Source organism: Cyprinodon variegatus, unplaced genomic scaffold (genome assembly GCF_000732505.1).
Source record: "Cyprinodon variegatus isolate N-32 unplaced genomic scaffold, C_variegatus-1.0 Scaffold129, whole genome shotgun sequence".
In the NCBI taxonomy this organism is placed as follows: domain Eukaryota; kingdom Metazoa; phylum Chordata; class Actinopteri; order Cyprinodontiformes; family Cyprinodontidae; genus Cyprinodon; species Cyprinodon variegatus.
This window is the reverse complement of record NW_015150582.1, coordinates 345433-367247: the sequence shown is the minus strand read 5'-3', so window position 1 is coordinate 367247 and position 21815 is coordinate 345433. Positions and strand designations below refer to the sequence as shown.

The 21815-nt window shown below is 40.1% G+C and overlaps 3 protein-coding genes across 3 annotated transcripts in view; 2 read left to right on the top strand and 1 right to left on the bottom strand.

Annotated features, from left to right (window-relative positions):
• Positions 1 to 4925, bottom strand: part of bysl (bystin like) — an 11685-nt gene extending 6760 nt beyond the window's left edge. Inside the window, exons 1-5 of the mRNA XM_015376041.1 lie at positions 4518 to 4925; positions 2754 to 2910; positions 2484 to 2622; positions 1733 to 1866; positions 1449 to 1609 (exon numbers count right to left, since the gene is read on the bottom strand). Of these exons, the coding sequence (XP_015231527.1) occupies positions 1449 to 1609; positions 1733 to 1866; positions 2484 to 2622; positions 2754 to 2910; positions 4518 to 4788 (862 nt within the window). The 5' untranslated portion in view covers positions 4789 to 4925. The remainder of the gene's footprint in view (positions 1 to 1448; positions 1610 to 1732; positions 1867 to 2483; positions 2623 to 2753; positions 2911 to 4517) is intronic.
• A 191-nt stretch (positions 4926 to 5116) lies between these two features.
• Positions 5117 to 7813, top strand: med20 (mediator complex subunit 20). Its single transcript, XM_015376069.1, has 4 exons — positions 5117 to 5157; positions 5349 to 5494; positions 7102 to 7355; positions 7443 to 7813. Exons 1-4 carry the CDS (start codon positions 5144 to 5146, stop codon positions 7662 to 7664), a joined length of 636 nt encoding a protein of 211 aa, XP_015231555.1. The 5' UTR covers positions 5117 to 5143; the 3' UTR covers positions 7665 to 7813.
• Positions 7814 to 9842: 2029 nt separating this feature from the next.
• On the top strand, positions 9843 to 21596 carry usp49 (ubiquitin specific peptidase 49). Its single transcript, XM_015376104.1, has 6 exons — positions 9843 to 9988; positions 12561 to 14005; positions 16070 to 16277; positions 18828 to 18936; positions 19035 to 19240; positions 19321 to 21596. The coding sequence occupies exons 2-6, from the start codon at positions 12626 to 12628 to the stop codon at positions 19422 to 19424; spliced, it is 2007 nt and encodes a 668-aa protein (XP_015231590.1). The 5' UTR covers positions 9843 to 9988; positions 12561 to 12625; the 3' UTR covers positions 19425 to 21596.
• Positions 21597 to 21815: the final 219 nt, after the last annotated feature.

Here is a 21815-nt window from a genome sequence, read left to right as displayed (position 1 = left end):
GTGCTATGTTTCCTGCCGAGGTCTGAGCGCCAAACACAAAGTAATTGTATCAATAAATTTCTTCTAATCGTCTTTTCGCTTCTTGTGAGATTGAACTATTATTGTTCAAATTGGAACTTGGTATGAGCTAAGCTAACATTAGCTTCACTGTTTATTTTGAGGAAAGTGAGGTTAGACAAACACTATCTTGTAGTTGAACAGCATTTTTTTCTTTTGTGTCCAGTGTTGATTTTATAACATAATCAGTTGATGACAGCTTCTTGAAAAGAAATAACCTGAAGATGCTTTGCTAACGTTACTAACAGCAACTGGGAAGAAAACAAAAGCTACATGTGCAACTACGGTTCTATGAATCCCTACTGATGGCAGGCATGCAGGGAGCATTAAGCCCCGCCCTCTGGCGGTCAGCAGGGACCAAACAGAACTACTGTCTCATTGGTAAGGTTGTAAAACAGCCAACAGCTGTATCCAGATACTATGCTAATTTGGAATGGTGTCTATACCAAATACAAGTGTTGTCAGCACATCTTTGCTATCGTTAATTTAAAATTTCTAGATTATTTACACATTAAAAGAATAACACCTGCCTCAACCATAAGATATCGTCAAATAGGGTAATAGTTATTTTTTGGTACACTTTTCTGACTAATACAACCAGCGATTCTATTAAGAAAACAAGTTCCATGTTGAATCAAAAAAGGTCAGTTTCTTATAGTTGATAAATATGTTGTACATTCCTTTAATTAATTGGCTATTTTTATTCCCAGTTAATATCTTTACTGAATAACGATATCGCGTTTGAAATGTTAGTAATGTGACAAGCCTACTAAAGAGGCAGAATTTAAGGAAGAGTAACCTATCTGAGACAGTTTTCATTTCTTAGGCTGGTTACACCCTCAAAGTGACAAAATTTAACCAGTGTGCAGAGAAACACGTCCACAGGTGAGCAGGAGAGAATCTACAGGTGCAAAAGCGCAAAGCGTAAGCTCAGAGAGTTAGCATGCTCTCATGCTTGTAATATACTGGGGGCCTCATTGACCTGAATCTAAACTCACTGAACGTTCAAGAGGTGAATGGAGAGTAGGTTTGTTTACAAGCGTGTGTTTTAATAAAACTGCTCATGAGTGTTTATCATGGGTGTGCAATTTAGGAAGAATTCTGACTTCATATGTTAAAGTGAGAGCATGTGGGAAGTAAAGCTATTTTAAAAGACTTAAAATATCTCCTAGTGTATCTCTCTTTGCGTTTTGAATTGGAAGAAAATAAAACATCTTCCTAAAACAAATCAGGAGGAACATAAAGACTCGAATCCCTTCTAATGGAGGACCCGTAGCTAATGATTACAGGTGATCGGCTTTGTCTCCAGACCTGCAGATTTTGTTACAATGGAATAACTCCCTGAACGAATCATTCGTTCAATCAGTAGCAAAGTTACATTAGTGACCCACCTTTAAACCATGCTCCTGGTTTGAATAGGGCCTTCTTTAAGGCGCTGTACAGGTGAAAGTTGAGTCGCTTATACTCTGCAATGTCGTCTCGAACTCTAGGCAGCAGCACTAAGTTGTAAAATCTCTGGGCCATTCGTTCTTTTAGATTAGAGGAAAAGATTCTGCAACAGAAAATAATACATATGTATTGCCTTGTTAAACCATCCAATGAGTTTTTTAGATACAAACATGAAAATGAAAAAAAAAAAAGAAAAAAAAAAAAACTAAATGTACTATAAGATCACCTTGTAGCTTGGTACATGGCAGCTGCTGTCCAGGTCTCGGGTTCAGTCAAATACAGAACCTGCTCCCAGTTTGAGAGCGCAGGGATGATTTTAAAAGCTTTTGGCAGTTTGCCGCTGCGGTACTTTGACAAAACCTGGCAGAGGAGATGAGAGTTTATTAAGTTGTTCCTGGGTTTACATTAAACTCACACTTAGAAACAGGCTTTTAAAAGCAAACTAACTGAGAATAACGAGGGTTTGGTTGAACTGAATGACAAACATGATAAGGTTGATGAATATTATAAAGACAATAAAGCTAGAGATAAACAATGACTTTATAGAACAGTGCTGATAACTCTCTAATTTGGTTTGACTGCAGACACAGATACTTAAGTCTATCTAGATATTTATACCAACAGCATGATTTTATTTAAAATCATTTCCAATTAATACTGACACTTTTTAGCAATAAATCAACTTGGCTGCAGTTCCTTTATCCCCTCAACAAGAAAATGGCTTTAGTACAACAAATAAGCTAATATATCTTTGTGATATCGATTTTCTATTGTAAAAATGTTTAAATTTGTCTGTACTAACTTTGCCCTGATTAAAAAATAAATAAAATCTATACCAACCACCTGGCCTTGCAACCCAAGTTTATACCATTTTTAGAAATTCAATCAGGGGTCACACTTTGGACACCCCTGACCCGGGGACTCCAGAGAAAAGCAGCTTCGTTTTCAACCATTCGTCCACATTTCAGACAACTTACCTTACTTACACCTTTGTACACCTCTATTATTCTTGGGTCCAGCTGGGGCATCGGGTGCCCTGACACCTCAGACATCACTGTCCCCACCTCAGTCTGTTTCTCTGTGATCTTCTCCATGATGATGTCCGCCAAGGTCCTCCTGCAAGGATCAGGAAAAATAAAAAATAAGAAAATTATTAAAACCATCTCAGTGCTGGAGGAAAAATGTAACCTAGCAGTTAGCTATCCTAATACAGAGAGGTGGGTTAAAAAAATCTGGTTAGTCCTTACCTGACTGGAGGGTTCTTATTCATGAACATCTCAATTGCTTTCTCATCATCGGGGTCCACAACAACTTCAGCATCACACTCTGCATCGGCACCACTGGCACCTGCTTCTCCCAGCGCTGGCCACTCCTCATCTGAGTCTGCATCCTGAGAGGCGGGGCCTTTAAGGGGATTACAGAGTAACAACAAGACATTAGGTAGTCACTCAATATTATCCTTTGAATATTCCTCACTTCCCAGCCTCACATTTTTTAAGATTGTTTTCATAATTGCAAGAAACCAATCTAAACATTAGGATAAGAAAGTATTTGACTTGTTAAATCTTATTATTAGGACTTAATAATACATTTAGTTATATATTATATAAGTATACATAATGTGTTAAATTATCTTTTTTAAACCGAAATAAGTTTTTCATTCAATCATGTCACACATTATAAAACAACAATGTTGCAGATGAAAAGTTTCAATTTGTTAACATCATTTTCAAGTATTGCCACAGATTTTGCGCTGGATTTAGGTTCTGAATGTCATGCCCGATCACAACCATGTAGGCGAATACTACAGTACAGCTCATTGGTGAATGTGTATGGTCGTTGTCCGGCTGGAGGTTGAATCAGAATCAAGTTTATTGCCACGGATTAACGGACCGCTGTCGGAATCCGGACCCAACCTGATTTAAAACATTTATAAATTACTGGATGTTGTCTAATTTCACTGCCGCTGCTTCTCCTGTTTGTACGGTAAAACCCTCCAGAGCTTCTGAAATCAGGCTGCATGTGATAAAAATGAGCCAATGTGCTTTGTCAATCAGGGCTGCTGCTACTTTCAGACATAACGGGCAATCCTTTGGTAACCCAGGCGATGACAAAGAAGGAGAAAACGACGAGAAGAAGTGAAAGAAAGTGTGTGGACTGCTGTAAGAACTGTGGTAAACTGGTGACAGAAAAGTTAAATGGTGTGCTCAAAGATGACCACGCAAATTTTGTGTATGTTTGGCTCAACCTACTGCTGTGAAGCAGGATTCTTCACCATGAACATAACCAAAAATAAGTATTGATTCAGTCTCAAAATGAGCACTTTGATATGTGCTTTAAAATTGTCATCAATCAAACCAAGGTCTAAAGCCTTGCAGAGCAGCCTAAAGCCAACTTCTCCCATTAAGCCATAAAAGAAGAAGGAAAAACAAACAAACGGTCAGTTCAGGTGTTTCATGAAATATGTGAATCAGGAAATTGTCTATATACCAAACTGAATGATTTTTGTTCTTTACTTAAAAAAAAAAACACTTTAAATTTTAAAATGTAAAAAAATGTTCTATATTTTTATTCAAAAAGTAAATGTATAACATAGGGCAGAAACACCTCATTTTATTTTAGTGTTAAATTATATTTAAAGTAACAGATTATAATTTAAATGTCTCTGGACCTTTACTTTTTTAATTGGTTAACCTAATTAAATATATACCTCTGCCTTAAGTCTATTTCCTTACAGGATTCCCCTGTAATCAGCTCTATACCCACATTAACTCTGACCAGCTTCCCTGCAATAGGAAAAGAAAACAGCAGCATGGAGCTGCCATGATGTTTAGCTGGAGGATTAAGGAAATCTGTGGTATTATTCCCACTACACATTATATTTAATATATAAATATATTTAATAAATTAAAACCTAAATACTAAATCGATTAGGACAATGATCATAGAGATGTGCACATTCTGTGTTTAAATAAGGCAGCACTGTATGTAGTGTAAAAAGGCCCTCTAACCCAGAACAGTGAGCGGCTCCTTCTTCTTCTTCTCCGGGGCCAGTCCATATTCAGTCTGAAGCTCCTCCTGTTGGATCCGGGCCTGCTGTAAGATCTTCCTGGACAGGCGCTCGTCCACGTACTCATCCTCATTTTCTGTCCGGACGTCTCGCCCCTTCACCCGGCCTCGGGCTCGGATCGTGTCCGCTTGCAGGATCTGGTCTGCCAGCGCCACTGCCGCTCCTCCGCCGCTCTTTTCTCCTCCTCCTTTGGATTTCTTTACTTTGGGCATGACTGTAAAAAATAAAACTCAGACTGGAACAATAATAGAACTTGTCTTATGTTAGCATTAGCGACCTAATCTATAAACACAGCTTGGCAAATAGTGTAAACACCATGTAGCGCGACACGTGCAGACGCCGAGCTCAACGGAAGTGACGTCATTCTCGACCTTAAGTTTAGCGAAATAATACATCGATTAAAATTAATTGGAAACGATAATATGCAAAATAAGTTCCCAGAAAAAAGTAAAATTGATTTTTTTGCATTTATTTTATCATTATCATTATAAAAGTTAATATCTCTACATTTTATTTTTTTGTGACCCGGATATACTTAAATCCAAAAGAGGAGACCGGAAGTTATCGATGGGGGTAACATGGTAAGCTCCCAATTTACCTTTTGGCCGTGTTTTATACATATATATATTACTTTTAAATTTGTATATTGTCTCTCAAGTATTAGAATGTCTGTTTCTCGGTCGCGGCGCTTTTCTTTGGTGACTCATTATGAATAAAACCAGAGCAGTAGACCTCGCCTGGCTCCTCGCTGCTCACTCTCTCTGTCCTGCAGTGTGTGCCAGGTTCCTGTGGTGGAGGGGAAGAGTGTGCAGCAGACAGTGGACCTCCTGCACAAAAAACTCGAGCAGCTGGGGGCCGTGAAACATGGCAGCTTTTGTGTGGACTGTGAGACATACCAGTCTACAGGCAACGCAGGAGGTAATGTTCAGCATCATGCATTTCCTTTTTATGCTTAGGGTCAGTTTCCATTTCGGGGACACATTTTCACCAAAACATGCCTGTCTTGAGATGCTGCAACATTCATCCATTTTCCTTCATGAGAATTTAGAGAAGGCGATAACCTAACACTCATGTTTTTGGACTGTGGGAGGAAGTCGGGGTACCCAGAGAGAGCACACAAATGTTCAAGGAGAACATGCAAACTCCCTGCAGAAAGAATCTGGGCCGGGAATCGAACCCAAAACCTTCTTGCTGCAAGGCAGTAGTGCTACCAACTGGATCACTGAGCTGCTCAGATGCAACATTTCTGTATTATTTTCTACCTTGATTATGCCACATTAATCTCAGTTTATTCTGAGAGCTTAAGTGCACCAGAGTGCAACTCATATAGAAATCAAATATATGTTAACTGTGGTAACCCTCTCAGGGCTATGAGTTAGCCAAAAGCATACAAAAATAAAAACTTTTTTAGTTGCATGGTGGACATACTCTTTGCCTTAAAAAATGCCCCGTCCATAATTAGCAAAAGTTTTGGTTGACTAAGTTCAAATTCCGTTTAACAAAAAAATTATTCTGTCAATTAGCATTTGCTTTCTAGTAATAAATAGAGTAATTTAAAAAATTGTTGACAGATTAATCAATGAGCAATATAATTCCTTGTTGGAGCCCTAAATGGCATGCTCCTAGACTATTCAAGCTGTTTTTCAGGCGTCTGGAAATTGTCCCCAATGATGATGTTTCCATAATGTAACTCACCAAAACAATGTGTTTTAGGTATTGCCTTAAAACGTATCTGGTTTGCCTTCATTTACCTGAAATGTTGTAGAGCAAACAATGAGAAGTTTAGAGTCATCAAGTTGAGCTAATTGTAATTACAACAATAAATTTGTTAAATGGAAATTTTTTTGAAAAAAAAAGAAAGTTTTTTACACATCGATAAGGTGTTTTTCCAGTCATATTGAAATTCTTATATTTGCAAAGCTGCAAGGGAAACTATTTTTTTGCATCACACGAGTCACGTGATCGAATACTTGACCTGACTGCGCTGTAAAAAGACAAAGAAGAAGGCCGGAATAGTTGGAGGATGATGGCGCCCTTAGAACCATGGCTGAAATTTGGATTCATCTTCTGTGTTTACACCTGAAGCTGCCGTTTGTTTCAAGTCTTATCACTGGAAGAAATATGTTCATGTGCAATTATAAGTGAATTTCTTATTACAGGAAAAAAAAACAATTGCGAAAAAAAAATAATAATTTCAAGATAAGGAGAATATCGCCATAGTTTTGCACACATTTGTAATGGAAGCTATTGTATAAAATGGCAGTCATCTTTGTGTCTTTAAAATCTGTATTTTATATTTTTTGCCTACTGTATGTTGTTAAACTGGTTCAATTCAGTGATTACTAAAATATATTAGTAATTGGTAGAGTGCTGCTATTGAACCTGAACCGCAGAATATGTGTTTAATCAGATTAAAGTTGTAACGTTTTATAACGATTGAAGCTCTATTTCTGATTATAATACTAAATAGTGTCGAAGTGATTTTGCAGGTTAACTTTGTGAAACCCTTGCCTTATTTGTAACAGGTCAGCCCTCTAAGCTCTTATACGTGATGCACAACTCTGAGGTTCCCCTGAGCTGCATGGCCCTGTTTGAAGGAGGACCTTGCCTGACAGCGGACACTAACTTTGACGTCCTCATGGTGAAGCTGAAGAGTCATTTTCAGAATGCCAAGGGACACAAGGTGGAGTGTCGGGGTTCAAGATATCGCTACTGTGACTTCTTGATTAAAGTCGGCACCGTCATAATGAGCTCCAGCGCCAGAGGGATATCTGTGGAGGTATGGTCAGAATGGAAATTAGCAGGAAATGACACGAGGTTTTCCGTTTTTTTCCCTTTATTTTAACTGAGAGTTTGCTTCTCACAGGTTGAATACTGCCCCTGTGTTGTCCCAGGGGACTGTTGGAACCTCATGAGGGAGTTCATGCAGTCTTTTCTTGGCAACAACGTTCCAGAACTTCCAACTGTCTTTGCTGCCAAACCTGAGGGTCTTTTTGCTCCGGCAGACTGCGTTGACACAATGACTCAGTACCTGGAGTTGTTCAACAAACTTCGTAAATTACAGATCACGGGGAGCAATGTCCGTTGATACTTTAACTTTTTTTTTTATTGATGCCTTTATTCTGGTCCTATGGATCAGCTTAATATTGTAGAGGTGATGCAAACCCATCATTCATTTTTCTGTAGATTCAACTGCGCATTAATTTCCTTAACTTGATGAATTTCTTTTTTGATAAATAAAAAAAAAGTCAATTTTTTTACTTACTTTTGTTCTTTTTTTTCTATCAATTAGACTGTAAGCTCATCTATAAAATGTTTATATTCTGTATTTTGTAAAATAATAAAATCTTGCTGTTCAGGTTTCATAATAATGTCCTGAAAGGAGGCCCCTGTGTATAACAATGTGACACAGGCAGGATTCTTTGTATTTAATATAAATGTTTTCTTTTAAACAAACAACACTAATAATGTTTGCTGGTTAACCAAGCAGAGAAATTGCTGATCTGATGAAACGGTTCGAAACCTTATTGATTGGTCACATTTTCAACAGTCTTTTCTGGGAAAAAACTGGTCCAGATGATCTTTCCACAATAATCCATCCTTTCATAAACAATTTCATAGATTGTAAAACTAATCAGAAAGGAGGAATGCCATTAGCTAAAAGATTACAAATGTACTGACACAATGAAATCTAAAACTATTTCCATTTTTTTTCACACCAAAGTTTAAAGCTGGTAAAGAATATTTTGGACTTCATTACAAAAAGGGGCGAGTGTTCATACATTTCCATGGAGGGATAAACATTTTGCATTGCTTTGCAGAAGTATTCATGCTACTAGATTTTGCTTACATCCTGTCATGTTGCTGTCTAAAAAATGTATCTTATTGAAATTTTATCACCATAAATTTCTACTTTGTAAAGTTATTGTGTAAGCTATTTGGAGTCTAAGAAGTGTAGCATGCACGTCTTTAGGTGTACCTTTGTATTGACTTAGCACATAAATAGACTAAAATTATTTAAACCAAATTGCTCAAGTCAAAGATATGCTTAAGCAAGTGAAAAGCAATTTTTAGATAGAACATTTCAAGTATTATGCAGATCTGTTTTCACATTAACACTGAACAGCATGCCACCATTGTATGTAATATAGGATAGTATATTAATTCTGACGTTGTGTAGATATCTGCACCCCTTTCAGATATACACAGAGGCCCTTCTCTGTTCTTCTCTCCTCAGTTTAGATGGACAGCCATTCTTTATGTGCTTTACACAACCTGTTTTCAGATAATGAAGAGCACTCTGAGATGTTAAAAGTGATTTTTTTTTTTAACAACTTAACACCTGCCTACTCAACCTACCAGACCTTCAGGGAACAGCTGTATTAGTGCAGAAAATAATGCCTCTTTACTACTAAAAGAGATTGGGTGCAATAGATTTTTTACAGAATATAGCTTTCATTAAATCAGTTGGAACTTATAAAAAACTATCCTTTTTTTTCTTTTTTACAGTAATTCCTGTAAGTATGTTAGTCTAATGCATCAATTTTCAATATAATACATAAAAAAATATTGTGACAATGGGTAAAAACGGTTCAGGAAGTATGAATGCTTTTGCAAAGGGCTGAATATACTTATGTATAATATATATACATATATAACTGTATTTGCTTTTGTGTTTTTTATCTAATGCAGCACTAACATTGATTATGACAAATGTATGCTGTTTTGTATAACTGCTTTTTTTTTTTTTACATCTATTTTCTGTTTGTAGTTCAAATTCACACCTGCTTCCTTATAGTGGAAACCGTTTTATTCTAAAATTGTCATTGTTACTTGAAAATAATGGTTCAAGAAGGTCATAGAAGTTGTTATTAATAAGATATTGCAATGTATTAAGTCTTATTTGGATAATTGCCAGTTACCCATTGTCTAAAGTAGTTTGTGAGAACAGGGAAACATTGGTGCTGCAACGTAGCAGCTTTGCATTTATGACACTTTTTGTCAACAAGAATCACTAGCATTGATAGAGGGCTGGGATTAGAAGAGAAATCTCTTCCAACGTCGTGCACAAGTTAGACGTTTTATCAGGTATCTGAAAGGCCGGGAGCGGGTCAGACAGCCGCCCGGTCCTGCAGCCTCCATAGCGGCTCAGGGTTATTGTTCCATGTGGCTTGTCGGTGGGTGGACGGTAGCATGGTCCGTCCTGCTGCCTGTTGTTCAGCTGCTCAGCCAATCAGAGCTCGGCTGCCCCTGATTCCCTGACCAATCAGAGCCCGGTTGGCCCTGATTCCCTGACCAATCAGAGCAGCGTGGTCTGGGATGGTTGAGAGAGTTGGGTTGTTGAATCTGTTAGGACAACAAGCCGCTGCAGCTTTCTCAGTGTACCGGATGGATGGAGGGATGCTGGCGATGGTAACCTTACTTTTCTTTCGAAATATCAGATTATGCAATTGTATTAAAAATGAGTGCAACCGATGGCTGGCGCCCTTGCTGCGACGTGTCCCCGCAGACGGCACTATGCGGAGAATGTCACCGGGGAGTTTTTAAACGGTTCGCTCGGGAGCTAAGCCCTTAGTTAACGTTAGCGAACAACAACAACCATCAGGGTTAACTTCAATTGTCTTCGCTGAAACACGCTAGCAGCCTCGGCGACGCCACTTCTTATTTAGCAACAAGAAGATAATCGGTTTAAATAACAAAGTGGGGAGCAGATAAAACACAGCAAAGGGGGTTTAGCAGCAGCGGCTAAGCACAGAGCAGAGCCGCTGTAGCTAGCGGCTAGCGGGGGTTAGCTAACTTACTGCTGGCTGGGCTAACAGCAACAAAGTTCGGCTCTCCGACTGTTCTTTGTTCTGGCTCAACATGGGGATGGTTGGCTACAGGCTAGCATGGCTTGGTGAAAAACACTCCGCTTCCAGTCGGATAGCAGATAAAGACACACATAGACTAAGCGAATGTGCTGAAATGTTAAAAATCTGCGTTAATGCGATTGTAATGGTCCATGCAGGCGGCAGCAGGACAACAGAACACGGTTTGTGTGTGTATATCTAGGAAGAGTTTTCCAGTGCAAGAGGGTTCATGGGTTTCCCTCAGTAATATATATGTTTTAGTTTTTAAGCAATGTTTTAGTTACACGGCTAGAGGAGCACACCACAAAGGATGAACATTTCTGTATTTCTATCCCTAAAGTGAAGAATGGTGGAAACAATTATGATAATCGCACTAATCCTTATGCAAAGTATTTTCCTACATTAAATAAGAATGATAAATCACACAAATTCTCATGAACGCTGTTTTTTTAGTAGCATTTTGAAAGGAGCATTTATTGAAAAGAGATACTGCAAATATGTTGATTATGAAAACGTCTTTGGTCCATTTAATTTTTCTTTTATTACTTTGTCACAGCTAATGTTCAGATTGCCAGAAATTTTAATGCCAAGCGTTTAACTGAGTTAACAAGTATTTATGTAAAAAAACCAAACAATTCTATATGTTGAACTTAAAATGACATGATATATATATATATATATATATATATATATATATATATATATATATATATAGTGGCCATTATCAACAAATAAGGAAGAGGTCAATCTTTCTGGAAAAGGATGGGCCGCCACCAAAATTACTCCAAAATGTTTATAATGTGAATTATTCATAATATGTAACGTTTTCTAGTTTGTTATTAATGCGTTTCTTCCAGATGGCCAATTTTTGTAATTTCAGCTTCCATTAGCCCCTCTTCTCTCCTTCCCCTTTGCCTAAATTTTCCACACTGCACTGCTTGGAAAGTGAATATGCAGCGTGTAGCATATATTTGTGTAGTAGGTGGCTGATGGATAGCTTTCAAAAATGTTCAAAAATAGAAATGTAAAAGTGCCTATGTATCTAGTTTAGTTGAATCTCAACAAGAATCCAGCTATTCTGATTAGGCCTCAGAAGTTGGTGTGAGCACTGAACTGGGTATATGATGATAAAACAGAGTCAAGGAACCCCCCAGGTGGTTAAAAGTGAAGTTAAATGCAGTTTAATGATGGAGGAGCTGCAGAGATTCGTAACTAAGGTGGGAGATTGTATTAATAGAGCAACTATTACCCCTCACTGACTATATTACTCAGTTGTCTGTCACAAATGATGCCGCGTGTCAGTGCAGTCCATTTCTCTGACAATCAGTGGATGAGGATTCTTTCAAATTCACGAGCCTGTGGAAATTAATCCATTGACTAGAACAACGGTTTGTTAATATGAATATGACCACTGTTATAACGATGCTTGTAACACCACTCAGTATTTTATGCATCTTAAAAGTCTTGAAGATTGGCATTTAATGAACACTAAAAAGTAGTAGGCATACGAGAAACGTAATTTTACACAAATGATGAATTGCTAGTCAAAGCATAAACATTTATATACCGTTGATGAGGGTAGCTGTGGTGTTGAATGCCAAAATCTGATAACTTTCACACACCTTCCAGTTGTATTTTCCTACTCAGACTCAGGAAATCCTGCCGAGTAGAAAGGGAACGCACCAGAATACCCGTCTGAGGTCGACTGCATGCCTTATAGTGAACATGGTTACCCCAAAGCAGAACAGGAACCTGTAACATGCAGTCAGAGTGGAAATCAAATCATAGTCATGTTAAACTGGCACAGTAAAAATTATGACCTAAATCTGAATCTGTGACAAGATTTAAAGATTGCTCCACGCAGATTAATTTAATCTGCTGGAGCTTGTGCTGTTTTCTAAAAAAAAAAAGTCAAATGGGCAAAATGATCTGAGAAAATGCAGAGCAGGTAGAGATATATCCTAAACAATTGGCAGCTGTCAGGTTGTTCTACAAAGCATTGAGGGGAAACGGGTCCTTGAAAAGTCAAAGCGGTATTCCTTTGTCTAAGCAACGATGACCATAAAATGTTTCTTTTCAAACAGTCCTTTCTCATTAAGTCTTAATCTGCTCCTTTTTTTTCCCCATTCTCCCAGAATGAGTTGCTGCTTTGCTGCAGGACGTGTGTCCTTTAACTGAGGCCACATGTGTATCCGGACAGATGGATCGCTGTAAGCACGTGGTTCGCCTTCGCCTGGGCCAAGATCATTCAATTCTCAATCCACAGAAATGGCACTGTGTGGAGTGCAGCACCACCGATTCAGTGTGGGCCTGCCTCAAGTGTTCCCACGTAGCCTGTGGACGTTTCATAGAGGAGCACTTTCTCAAACACTTTGAGGAGTCACAACACCCACTGGCCATGGAGGTGCGTGAGCTGGATGTCTTCTGCTTTGCTTGTGGAGACTATGTTCTGAACGACAATGCAGAGGGAGACCTGAAACTCCTCAGAGGTGCCCTCTCTACGGTTCGGAGCCCAGGTAGGCGGTCACTGCGCTCTTCCACCGGAGCCTGGGAAGGCAGGGAACCTGCCATGCAGCTGGCCCTCCGCCACAGGAGGAAAATGCTTCTGGGAAGGATGCTCCAGAAATGGATCAACAAACACCAGGAGGTTCAGAATCAGCGCCAAGAGAAACTTGAGGAGGTCAGGAGACAGAAGAGGGAGGTGAAAAGGAAGCTACTGGAAGATCTTGGCAACATTCCCCCCAGAAAGAGTGCCAGGCTTCTTACTCAGGCGCCACGTTCAACCATGACACTCATCCCTCGCAAATTTCGCGAGCCCCCAGAACGCCTACCTCCACCTCCTAAGAAGCCTTCTCTACTCACCCTGCCCCGCAGTGTTCCAGAGATAAGCAGAGCCGCTAGATTGCGGAGATACTACTCAACGCACGCGGTTACACGGAGGAGACGGGCTCCAGGTGTCACCGGTCTGCGCAACTTGGGAAACACATGCTACATGAACTCAATATTGCAAGTGCTAAGTCACCTGCAGAAATTCAGGGAGTGTTTTCTCACTTTGGACCTGTGTGAGACTGAGGAGCTGCTGGCCAAGACCAACCACTCCCAGGGAATGAAGGGGGTGACGGGAGCAGTTGTCAGTAGCGGCACCACACCACTGTCAGATCACCCCCTTGGACGTATGGGTAAGGCGGGTTGTTGGAATTTGCCTGTAAGAGAGAGCGTCCCTCCCTCCCCGCAGGCTGCAGAACTGGTCCAGCCCAAAAAGCTTCGCTGCTCCACTCGCCAGCAAATGTCTCTGTGCCACGAGCTACATACACTTTTCAGGGTCATGTGGTCTGGCCGGTGGACTCTCGTATCTCCCTTCGCCATGCTGCACTCCGTGTGGAACCTCATCCCGGCCTTCCGTGGATACGACCAGCAAGACGCCCAGGAGTTCCTGTGTGAGCTTCTGGACAAGGTGCAGCAGGAACTCGACACAGAGGGGTCCAAGCGGCGGATAGTTATCCCTATCACTAAGAGGAAGCTGTCCAAGCAGGTGCTGAAGGTTCTGAACACCATCTTTCATGGACAGTTGCTGAGTCAGGTGAGACTGTCCATGTATCATAGCAAGTCCAGCTCATCAGATGTTAGTTGTGCTGCACCTGTTAGAGATGCACCAATTGGATCATTTCCGGCCAACACTGGTTCCAGTCTTTGTTTGATGTCCAACTGTTGATTCAGATGTTGGGGATTTTTTAATCAGTTGAGTGTTTCTTGATGCAGGTATTAGTTTACATTTAACAGATGGTGAAGGGAAATAAAATGTCCTTTCCTATCTTTCGGTCTCTGATTTCCAGATCACAGATCTGAGCTGATCAAGAGAAACGGCTGATTTCTGTCTGGTTTATTGCTGCATCTCTAATTAAAACTAGAAGCAGATCGTATTGCTTTATTGCTACAGCTCCTCTCTCTCAGTGAAGCTGTGCAATTTCCATAAAGAAAAAAAATAATACAGATCTCTGCTCCAGTTTTCAGTGTGTTTTATTTTGTGCATCAGATAAATTAATAAGGATCCAAAGGTTGTAATGTCTCTTTAACAGTCACAGCAACAGGAAAAAAGAAAACTATTACCGCAGATCTAAACTTATAAATCTTCACAAGAAAACAAGCATGTTTAGCTTATTGAGTTTTAGCAGTGTGAACAGGCGGTTAGCAATATTGCAGAAGAGGTGGGTTTGCCTTTTCCCTCTTTGCCCACAAAGCCACCTGCACACTTGTAGTCCATAACAACTTCAGACATGCCTTATCATAACTTCCATTTAAAGAGCTTTCATCTTCTATGGTTTTCATAAAAAAAGCTCATAAAAGATTTTTGTTGGTTTTGCTTCTTTAGTAATGCAAGCACCCATTGAACAGATATTTATAAAATTAGTGGATAAAGGCGACCGCAATTTGCGCTGCACCAGGCTCTGCTGGCTGTGAACTCTGTAACAAAAATATGCAGCCGATGCATTCAGTGAGGGGATTACACTAGTTCCCCATGGCGGTGGCGAGGTTCGGTACACCAGCAAATTTTAACTCTGCTCCATTTTTGCAGGACACCATCCAAACTTTGAAAAAAATTCACTAAAGAAAGCTAGTCTTCCTCAAAGAGATTCGTAAATTGATGATTTATGAGTATATTGATTTGGTTATGCTAGTATTTACACGCATTAGATCAATTACTGGGATGTATATAGCCAAAACATAACAAAACAGCACATTGGAGCAGAGTGCGGGGCTGAACAAGACTACTTTTTGATAGTCTTGTCTCAGACTTAAATGCTTTTAGGGCTCTGGGTTTTATGTCAGGTCCAAAGTGTGCAAATGTCATTGAATCTATTTATCTGCTTAATATTGCAGTAAGGCAGCCCTTATCATTTATCCGCCCACCCTTTTCCTGTCTGTGCTGGGAAACTTCTTAAACTTTATTAAGGGGAAGTAGCTATAAAACACCCGGAATGCTACGGGAATATAGAGGGAAAACATGGAGGCTGTGATTCTTCCTCTGGCCTGTGAGTCAGATATCCGCTCTTTCAATGTGAACCTCACCTGAGAAACACACCTTACGCTGCGGGTACAGCTTTGTTTTGCTTCCACAGACAGCTAGGGTTGCAACTAATTATTATTCTGTCGATTTTTCGACCAATTTCAACATTTGATCATATTTTACTGTGGAATGAGATGCGGGACGATGGTCGGTCTCGACTTGGTCTTTGCCCCTAAAAGTCCTACTATTGTCTCTGTTTTGATATACACTGGTCTTGATTACAACACCATGTAGTGTAAATTTGGGATGAGAAGAAAAAAACATTACAACCTATGGTGCTTGTTAAACGATATCTTTACATATACGCACATACACAAACATTTGAATTTAGAGTCAATAATTGCTTCGGATATAATTGTTGTTCATCTCCTGTATTTAGTACGTTTAAGTATTTTTCCTGTCATTTGATTGAATACATTAGATTTGCAATAAGTTTCAAATAAATTGGTAGTTTAAGAAATTGGTAGTTTAAGTTTTTAGATAAGTAATGGAAAATATTCAAACATGTTTGTCTAAATACATGCAAATTTATTGGCATGGTGTTTTGTTTTGTTTTCTCTGTTCCTCTACTGTCTTTAGGTGACGTGTTTGTCCTGTAAGCACAAGTCCAACACGGTGGAGCCATTCTGGGATTTATCTCTAGAGTTTCCAGAGCGGTATCACCATAGGAACAAAGGCTCTGGAGCGACTGCTCACCAGCGCAGCTGCACCCTCATAGAGATGCTGTCCAAGTTTACAGAGATGGAGGCTCTGGAAGGCAACATCTACGCCTGCAACCACTGCAACAGTTAGTAGAACTTTTGAAGCCGCATTTCCATTTTACAACTGAAATTACTGCGGGAAAAAAATATATTCAGTCATGTTGATGTGAAAATTAGTTAACTAGGTCATCTATTACAAAAACACTATACCTCAAAGCCTAATGAGACATTTTGCATACAGCTAAAAAGAATAGAAAAGTACACAGTTTTCTAGTTGGTTGGTTGGTCAGTGGGAGGAACTGCTGCCTGGGTCTTCAGCAGTTTTGGGATCCTGAAAGTAGGGGGGCAGTGGGCTGCTGCCTGGGCAAAGGTTTGGCTTTGGGGAAACATACATCTGGGAAGGCACAGCTCTAGAGCTTCATTGTCCCTCTTCTTCTCCTCCCAACTCTTTTGCATGGAGGTTACCGCTTCCCTGAACTGCCCTTGAGGTAATACGGGTTTGTCCAGGACGTCTTCCTTCTCCTTAGCCGTGTGGTGAGATTCAACTACCTGGCTCTATCCTGCAAAACCATTAGTCCCATAGATCTGCCCATCGCTTGGATCGCCTTATGGAGATGCAGGCAATGATCAGTAATGATGCACACCTCCTCCCAGAGCAAAACATCTGGTGCGGCGGTCATTTGCTCTTCCAGCTCTTCTTAATAGGCCATGAGCATTATTAACAACTAAGCGCAGCTGCTCTGTAGGACTTATCAGTCAGGCTTGACTGAAAACGGTCCGCTCTCGATGGAAGGGCGGGACCTCCCGCTGACATGGAAGTCTTCGGGTGCAGGTGTGTTGCAACGGCCAGCTCGACAGGTGGCATTTGGCGGAGGCCGCAATTTTCCATCCCATCGCATCCAGAACTGAACTCCCAGCAACTGGGTGTTTCTCCTTAAATGACTTCTCCTTAAATGTTGACGGTAGGTGGCCAATTCTCCCAGCAGCTCCAGGAAGATTGGTAGGAGTTGTCTGGACATCTTGCGGGTCTTAGGCGGTCTTTTCCCGTTGAAACACGAGCGGATAGCTTCAGCCTGGACCTCTGGCCACTGGATCTCTAGCATTTGCACATGTCATGCAAGCCAAAATCCAGCTCAGACGGTGACCCGTCATGACCAGATTGTTCCGAGCCCGAGGGAGCAGGTTTTGCAATCCAAATAGACTCCAACTCCGTCAGAGAGCACCTTGTCCCCCTCAATCAGCAAATCGAGCTGGTTCGAAACGAGACCTAGCTTGGGCTTTTAATGTGGTAGTGGGTCCACAGAATCAAGGATTTCTCCCCAGCTTGGTCCGACTTCTGTATCAGTGGATAAAGAGACAGCATGGTTGGCTGGTTCTTGTGTCGATGCCGTAGAGGACATTGCCGGGTCGCTAACGAACATCGTCAATTGACGAGCCAGACGGTGATGAAGCACCTTCAGTGAGGACAAGCTACAGTGTGAGCACTTCTCCACAGACTCGAGAGCTGGCTGGGTGCGTTTCAGACCGAGACATACCACACACGGGGGATTGCTGTCCCAGCTTGACATTTTATTACCACACCGGCAGGTTCATTCCTTGGGGCTCCCCTCCACTTTCGCCGAGGATTTAACAGTCTCCATTATTTAATTTTTTTTTTGGAGATTGGCTGTGAGGCTACACAAAAATTAGCTTGTGACAACTAAGCGAACCAGGTGTGGCTAGGTTGGGGACAGCGTTTCGGCCACCCGGGGTGTAGCATGGGAGTATTGCTACTCGGTGCTGACCAACATACAACCGTGAGGCGGTGCGTTGACGTCGAGTATTACTACTCCTTTTATATGATTTCTACCAGGAAAACGCCTGCGCTTGATACCAAACCAGCTTGGAGCAAAGCGCCCAGTGACCGAGCTTGCGCGCAATTTTTTGGGCTGTTAAGCTAGGCTCCAAGAGAGAGCTAATTAGAAACTTCTGCTCGTTGCGAGAAGAGGTTTTTGAATAACTGTCAGCGCAGTGTCAGCCCTATATGTAGGGGGAGGGACGCTGCCATCTCTGACACTGACAGGCCTATTTTAAGTTATATTGCACATATAACTTATATTTATTAGTTTAAAATGTCTATTAAATGCTTCATTTTGCTTTTTTAGCAAATTTATTATTTATTATTGGCTGTAATGTGAAAAAGGGATGTGAGTACTTTTGCGGGTCCCTAGTTGCTTAGCTTAGTTTTTAATACTTGAAAACATTTTTCTTGAGTTCCAAATTGCTCTACAAGTTCCAAAAAAATCTAACATTTCATTAAAAAATTTTTTTTAGATGCCTGCTAACTAGAGATGCTCACCAGAAAATATAGATTAAAAAATTCAGATAACAGCACCAACATATTGATGTGTGTTTGAATTCCTCTGATAAAAACATCAGACTGTAGCTGCACTAATCTATAAATAATAAATATGTAAAAGGCTGCCGATAAAATGGAGGCAGTAGGTTCAATTCAATTAAGTTTAGTTTTTATTCATTATAGTAAATGATAATCTCATTAGTAATCATTTATTTATTTAATTTATATATTAGAAGTATTATTTATGTATTTTATTTACAATAATTTTGTTTAACTTTTTGTCACTTGTTGGTTTCAGAAAGAAGAAGAAAATCCTCCCACAAACCTTTAGTTCTGTCAGAAGCACGAAAGCAGCTTCTGATCTACCGCTTACCTCAGGTTCTACGGCTGCACCTCAAACGCTTCAGGCACGTTTCCCTGCTTTGTTTTCTTTTTCTTTTCCTGCAGAATTGAACGTACTGAAGGACAGGAGTTTACTATTGTTTCTTAATGCCAATTCTTGCAGATGGTCAGGCCGGAACCACAGGGAGAAAATCGGCGTCCATGTGGCCTTTGACCAGGTTCTGAACATCAAACCGTACTGCTGCACAGACTCAGGTCACTCTGTCCACAGAGGAGGCTACACCTACGATCTGTCGGCTGTGGTCATGCATCATGGTAAAGGCTTTGGCTCAGGACACTACACCGCATACTGCTACAACACAGAAGGAGGTGAGGGAGAAAACACGTCTCCACGTGACGCTGCTGTCAGGTTCACTATTGTGCTTAACTGTTTGTCTGATGTTCCTCAGGTTTCTGGGTCCACTGTAATGACTCTGAGATGAAGGTTTGCAGCGTGGAGGAAGTGTGCAACACTCAGGCCTATATTCTGTTCTATACCCAGAGGTCTGCCTAGGCCCCTCTCTCGCTGTGACTGGTGCTGAGGGCTGCCCTTCACAAGATGTTGTCTCATGCTTTCCCTGATGTCACTTTCAAAGGGTTTGCCAAACAAGATGGTAGCGAAGGCAAATGGGAAGTCAATCATAGAGGGGCATCTCTACAAATTAGAATACAAGAAAAAGTTGATTTATTTCAGTAATTCATTTCAAAGGTTGTTTGTTTAATGTGGATTCTTTTCAAATACAGTTCATATAATCCAGGTATTTCAGTTTATTCAATTATTATGCCTTGTTTAACCCCTTAAGCCCAGAGGGTATTAGTTAAACACTAAAATCCAGTTTCTCAGAAAAAAAAAGTTATAATACTGACTGGTGGATTCTGGGAGCAGATGTATTGATGCAGCCGTAGCTCCATTCTGTCTCTTCATCTCCTGCTCCATCATCACTCTAAAAATACACCAGAAAACTTTCCGTCCTCCTCGATGATTAGAATGCACTCAGCATCTCGTAAGGAGTTTTTGTAAAGGGGGACAGAAGCTGATCACGGTGGATCTTAATTCAGATTTAGTTCTTTTAGATTCAACACATTGAAAGCATTAGCTATAAGCCAGTTGTGGAAGATCTCGAAGCTCTGGCTTTGAATACAGTCCAGTTCAGTTGTAAATCGTTTTAAATTCATGAATCTGCTTTGCTTTAAAAACTGCTGCTTCTGGAACTTTTTCCTTCCACTCAAATTTCCAATGATTTGAACTTTTTTGGTGTTTTACCTTTAAGGTTAAACATTCTTTCTTCTGTCTACTGAATAGCTATCAATTCAACTTGACCACATTATGTTAGCCATAAAAAAATATATTTAATTGGGTTATTGGTCTTAAGTAATATTTTTTATTTCTGAGAGACTATTTTTGGTTTTAATGAGCTGAAAGCCATGGCTCTGTATTTTGTATTGAATCACTGAAAAAAATATCTGATAGATATTCTAATGAACTGAGATGCATCTGTAGTTGGAGATGATAAAGATGGAAGCTTGCCACATCTATTATTGACTGATGTTTAGAAGGTGGATTGTGTCTGATAGGAGGAAAACCTTTTTATAAATGTGGCTGCAGGTTTTTTTTTTCCACCTGCAGGAGGAACTTTTTAGATAATGGCCTGAAGACTGTGTTAGCAGGTCTGTCCTGCTGAACACCAACACGTGTGTCCATGTTTTTAAACAACAATCAGGCTTCTGTCTGGAAGCATCCAGATACTCCACTTTTCTACATTCACTGGCAACATGGATTTTGGCGTGTTTTTTTTCTTTTCTTTGTTTCTTCAACACGTTTTCATATTTTATAAAACACGTTTGATCTCGAGCACTAAATACTCCAAACAGAGCCTCATTATCAGACTAGAGTCCAAACTGTGCTGCCTCCTGTTTTACCTTTTTTAATAATTGTGTAACATCAAATATGGAAGCTTTTAATACTCATCATATGTCATTAGTTTTTCATTTTTCCTCTCCTCCATCTGTGACTCAATGCTGTGTCTTAGGCTCAATACTCTGAGATCATGAATTGTTTTTAGTATTTTGTTTTAACTCCTTAAAAATAAATGGTTAACAAGGAACGATGGTGAATGAAGGGAAGCTGCAATTCTCTGGAGGGGCTGCTGGTCCTACTGTATGTTTGGCTCGATGAATTCTCCTAAAAAGCAGCTCCTCCTGCGGTTTAACGATTTGACTGCTGCACCTCCGTCTAACCTGCTGGCAGATGAAAATCACCAGAAAAGAGCAGAGGATGGTGAATTTTAAAGAATGTGTCTTTAGGAGAGGTACCCATTTTAAAGTTGAGCACCTGAAAGCAATATATTGTACATCGTTCATCTTAACAGTAAAATCAGGAATTCCTCTGCTTATTATGTTTTGTTTTTGTTTTTTTCTACTGTACTGTTTCTATTGAGGTCTTTAGAATTTGCTAGGTAATCAAGAAAACTGTTGTTTGATACGAGTCAAATGCAGAATACATTTGTGAACTCTGTGAAAGTTGGAACAATCTAAATGACGATGAATGTCTTACTTTATAGCGGTCAGATGTGGCCATGCCACTGGCTCTGATCTCCTTGAGTTCTGTCTTGTACTGTAAGAATACCTGTCATAAATGTAATGTTCGTAAGGGTTTTGCCTGACGGTAATTATTAAAAAGACAACAAACACATCTGAATGTTTCTCCTGTTACTTTGGTTTTAGCTGATCAGTTCGATAAAACAGCCCTTGGGGATACTTTTTATTTAAAAAAAAATAAATCTGGAAAATGTTATTGGCTTGGAAAACCCTAATGAGTTCATTTTTTTTTATATTCATTCAGGTTATAAATATTTCACTATATTTGGCATGGATGATGCAGCAGATAATGTAGATCTGTTTGTCT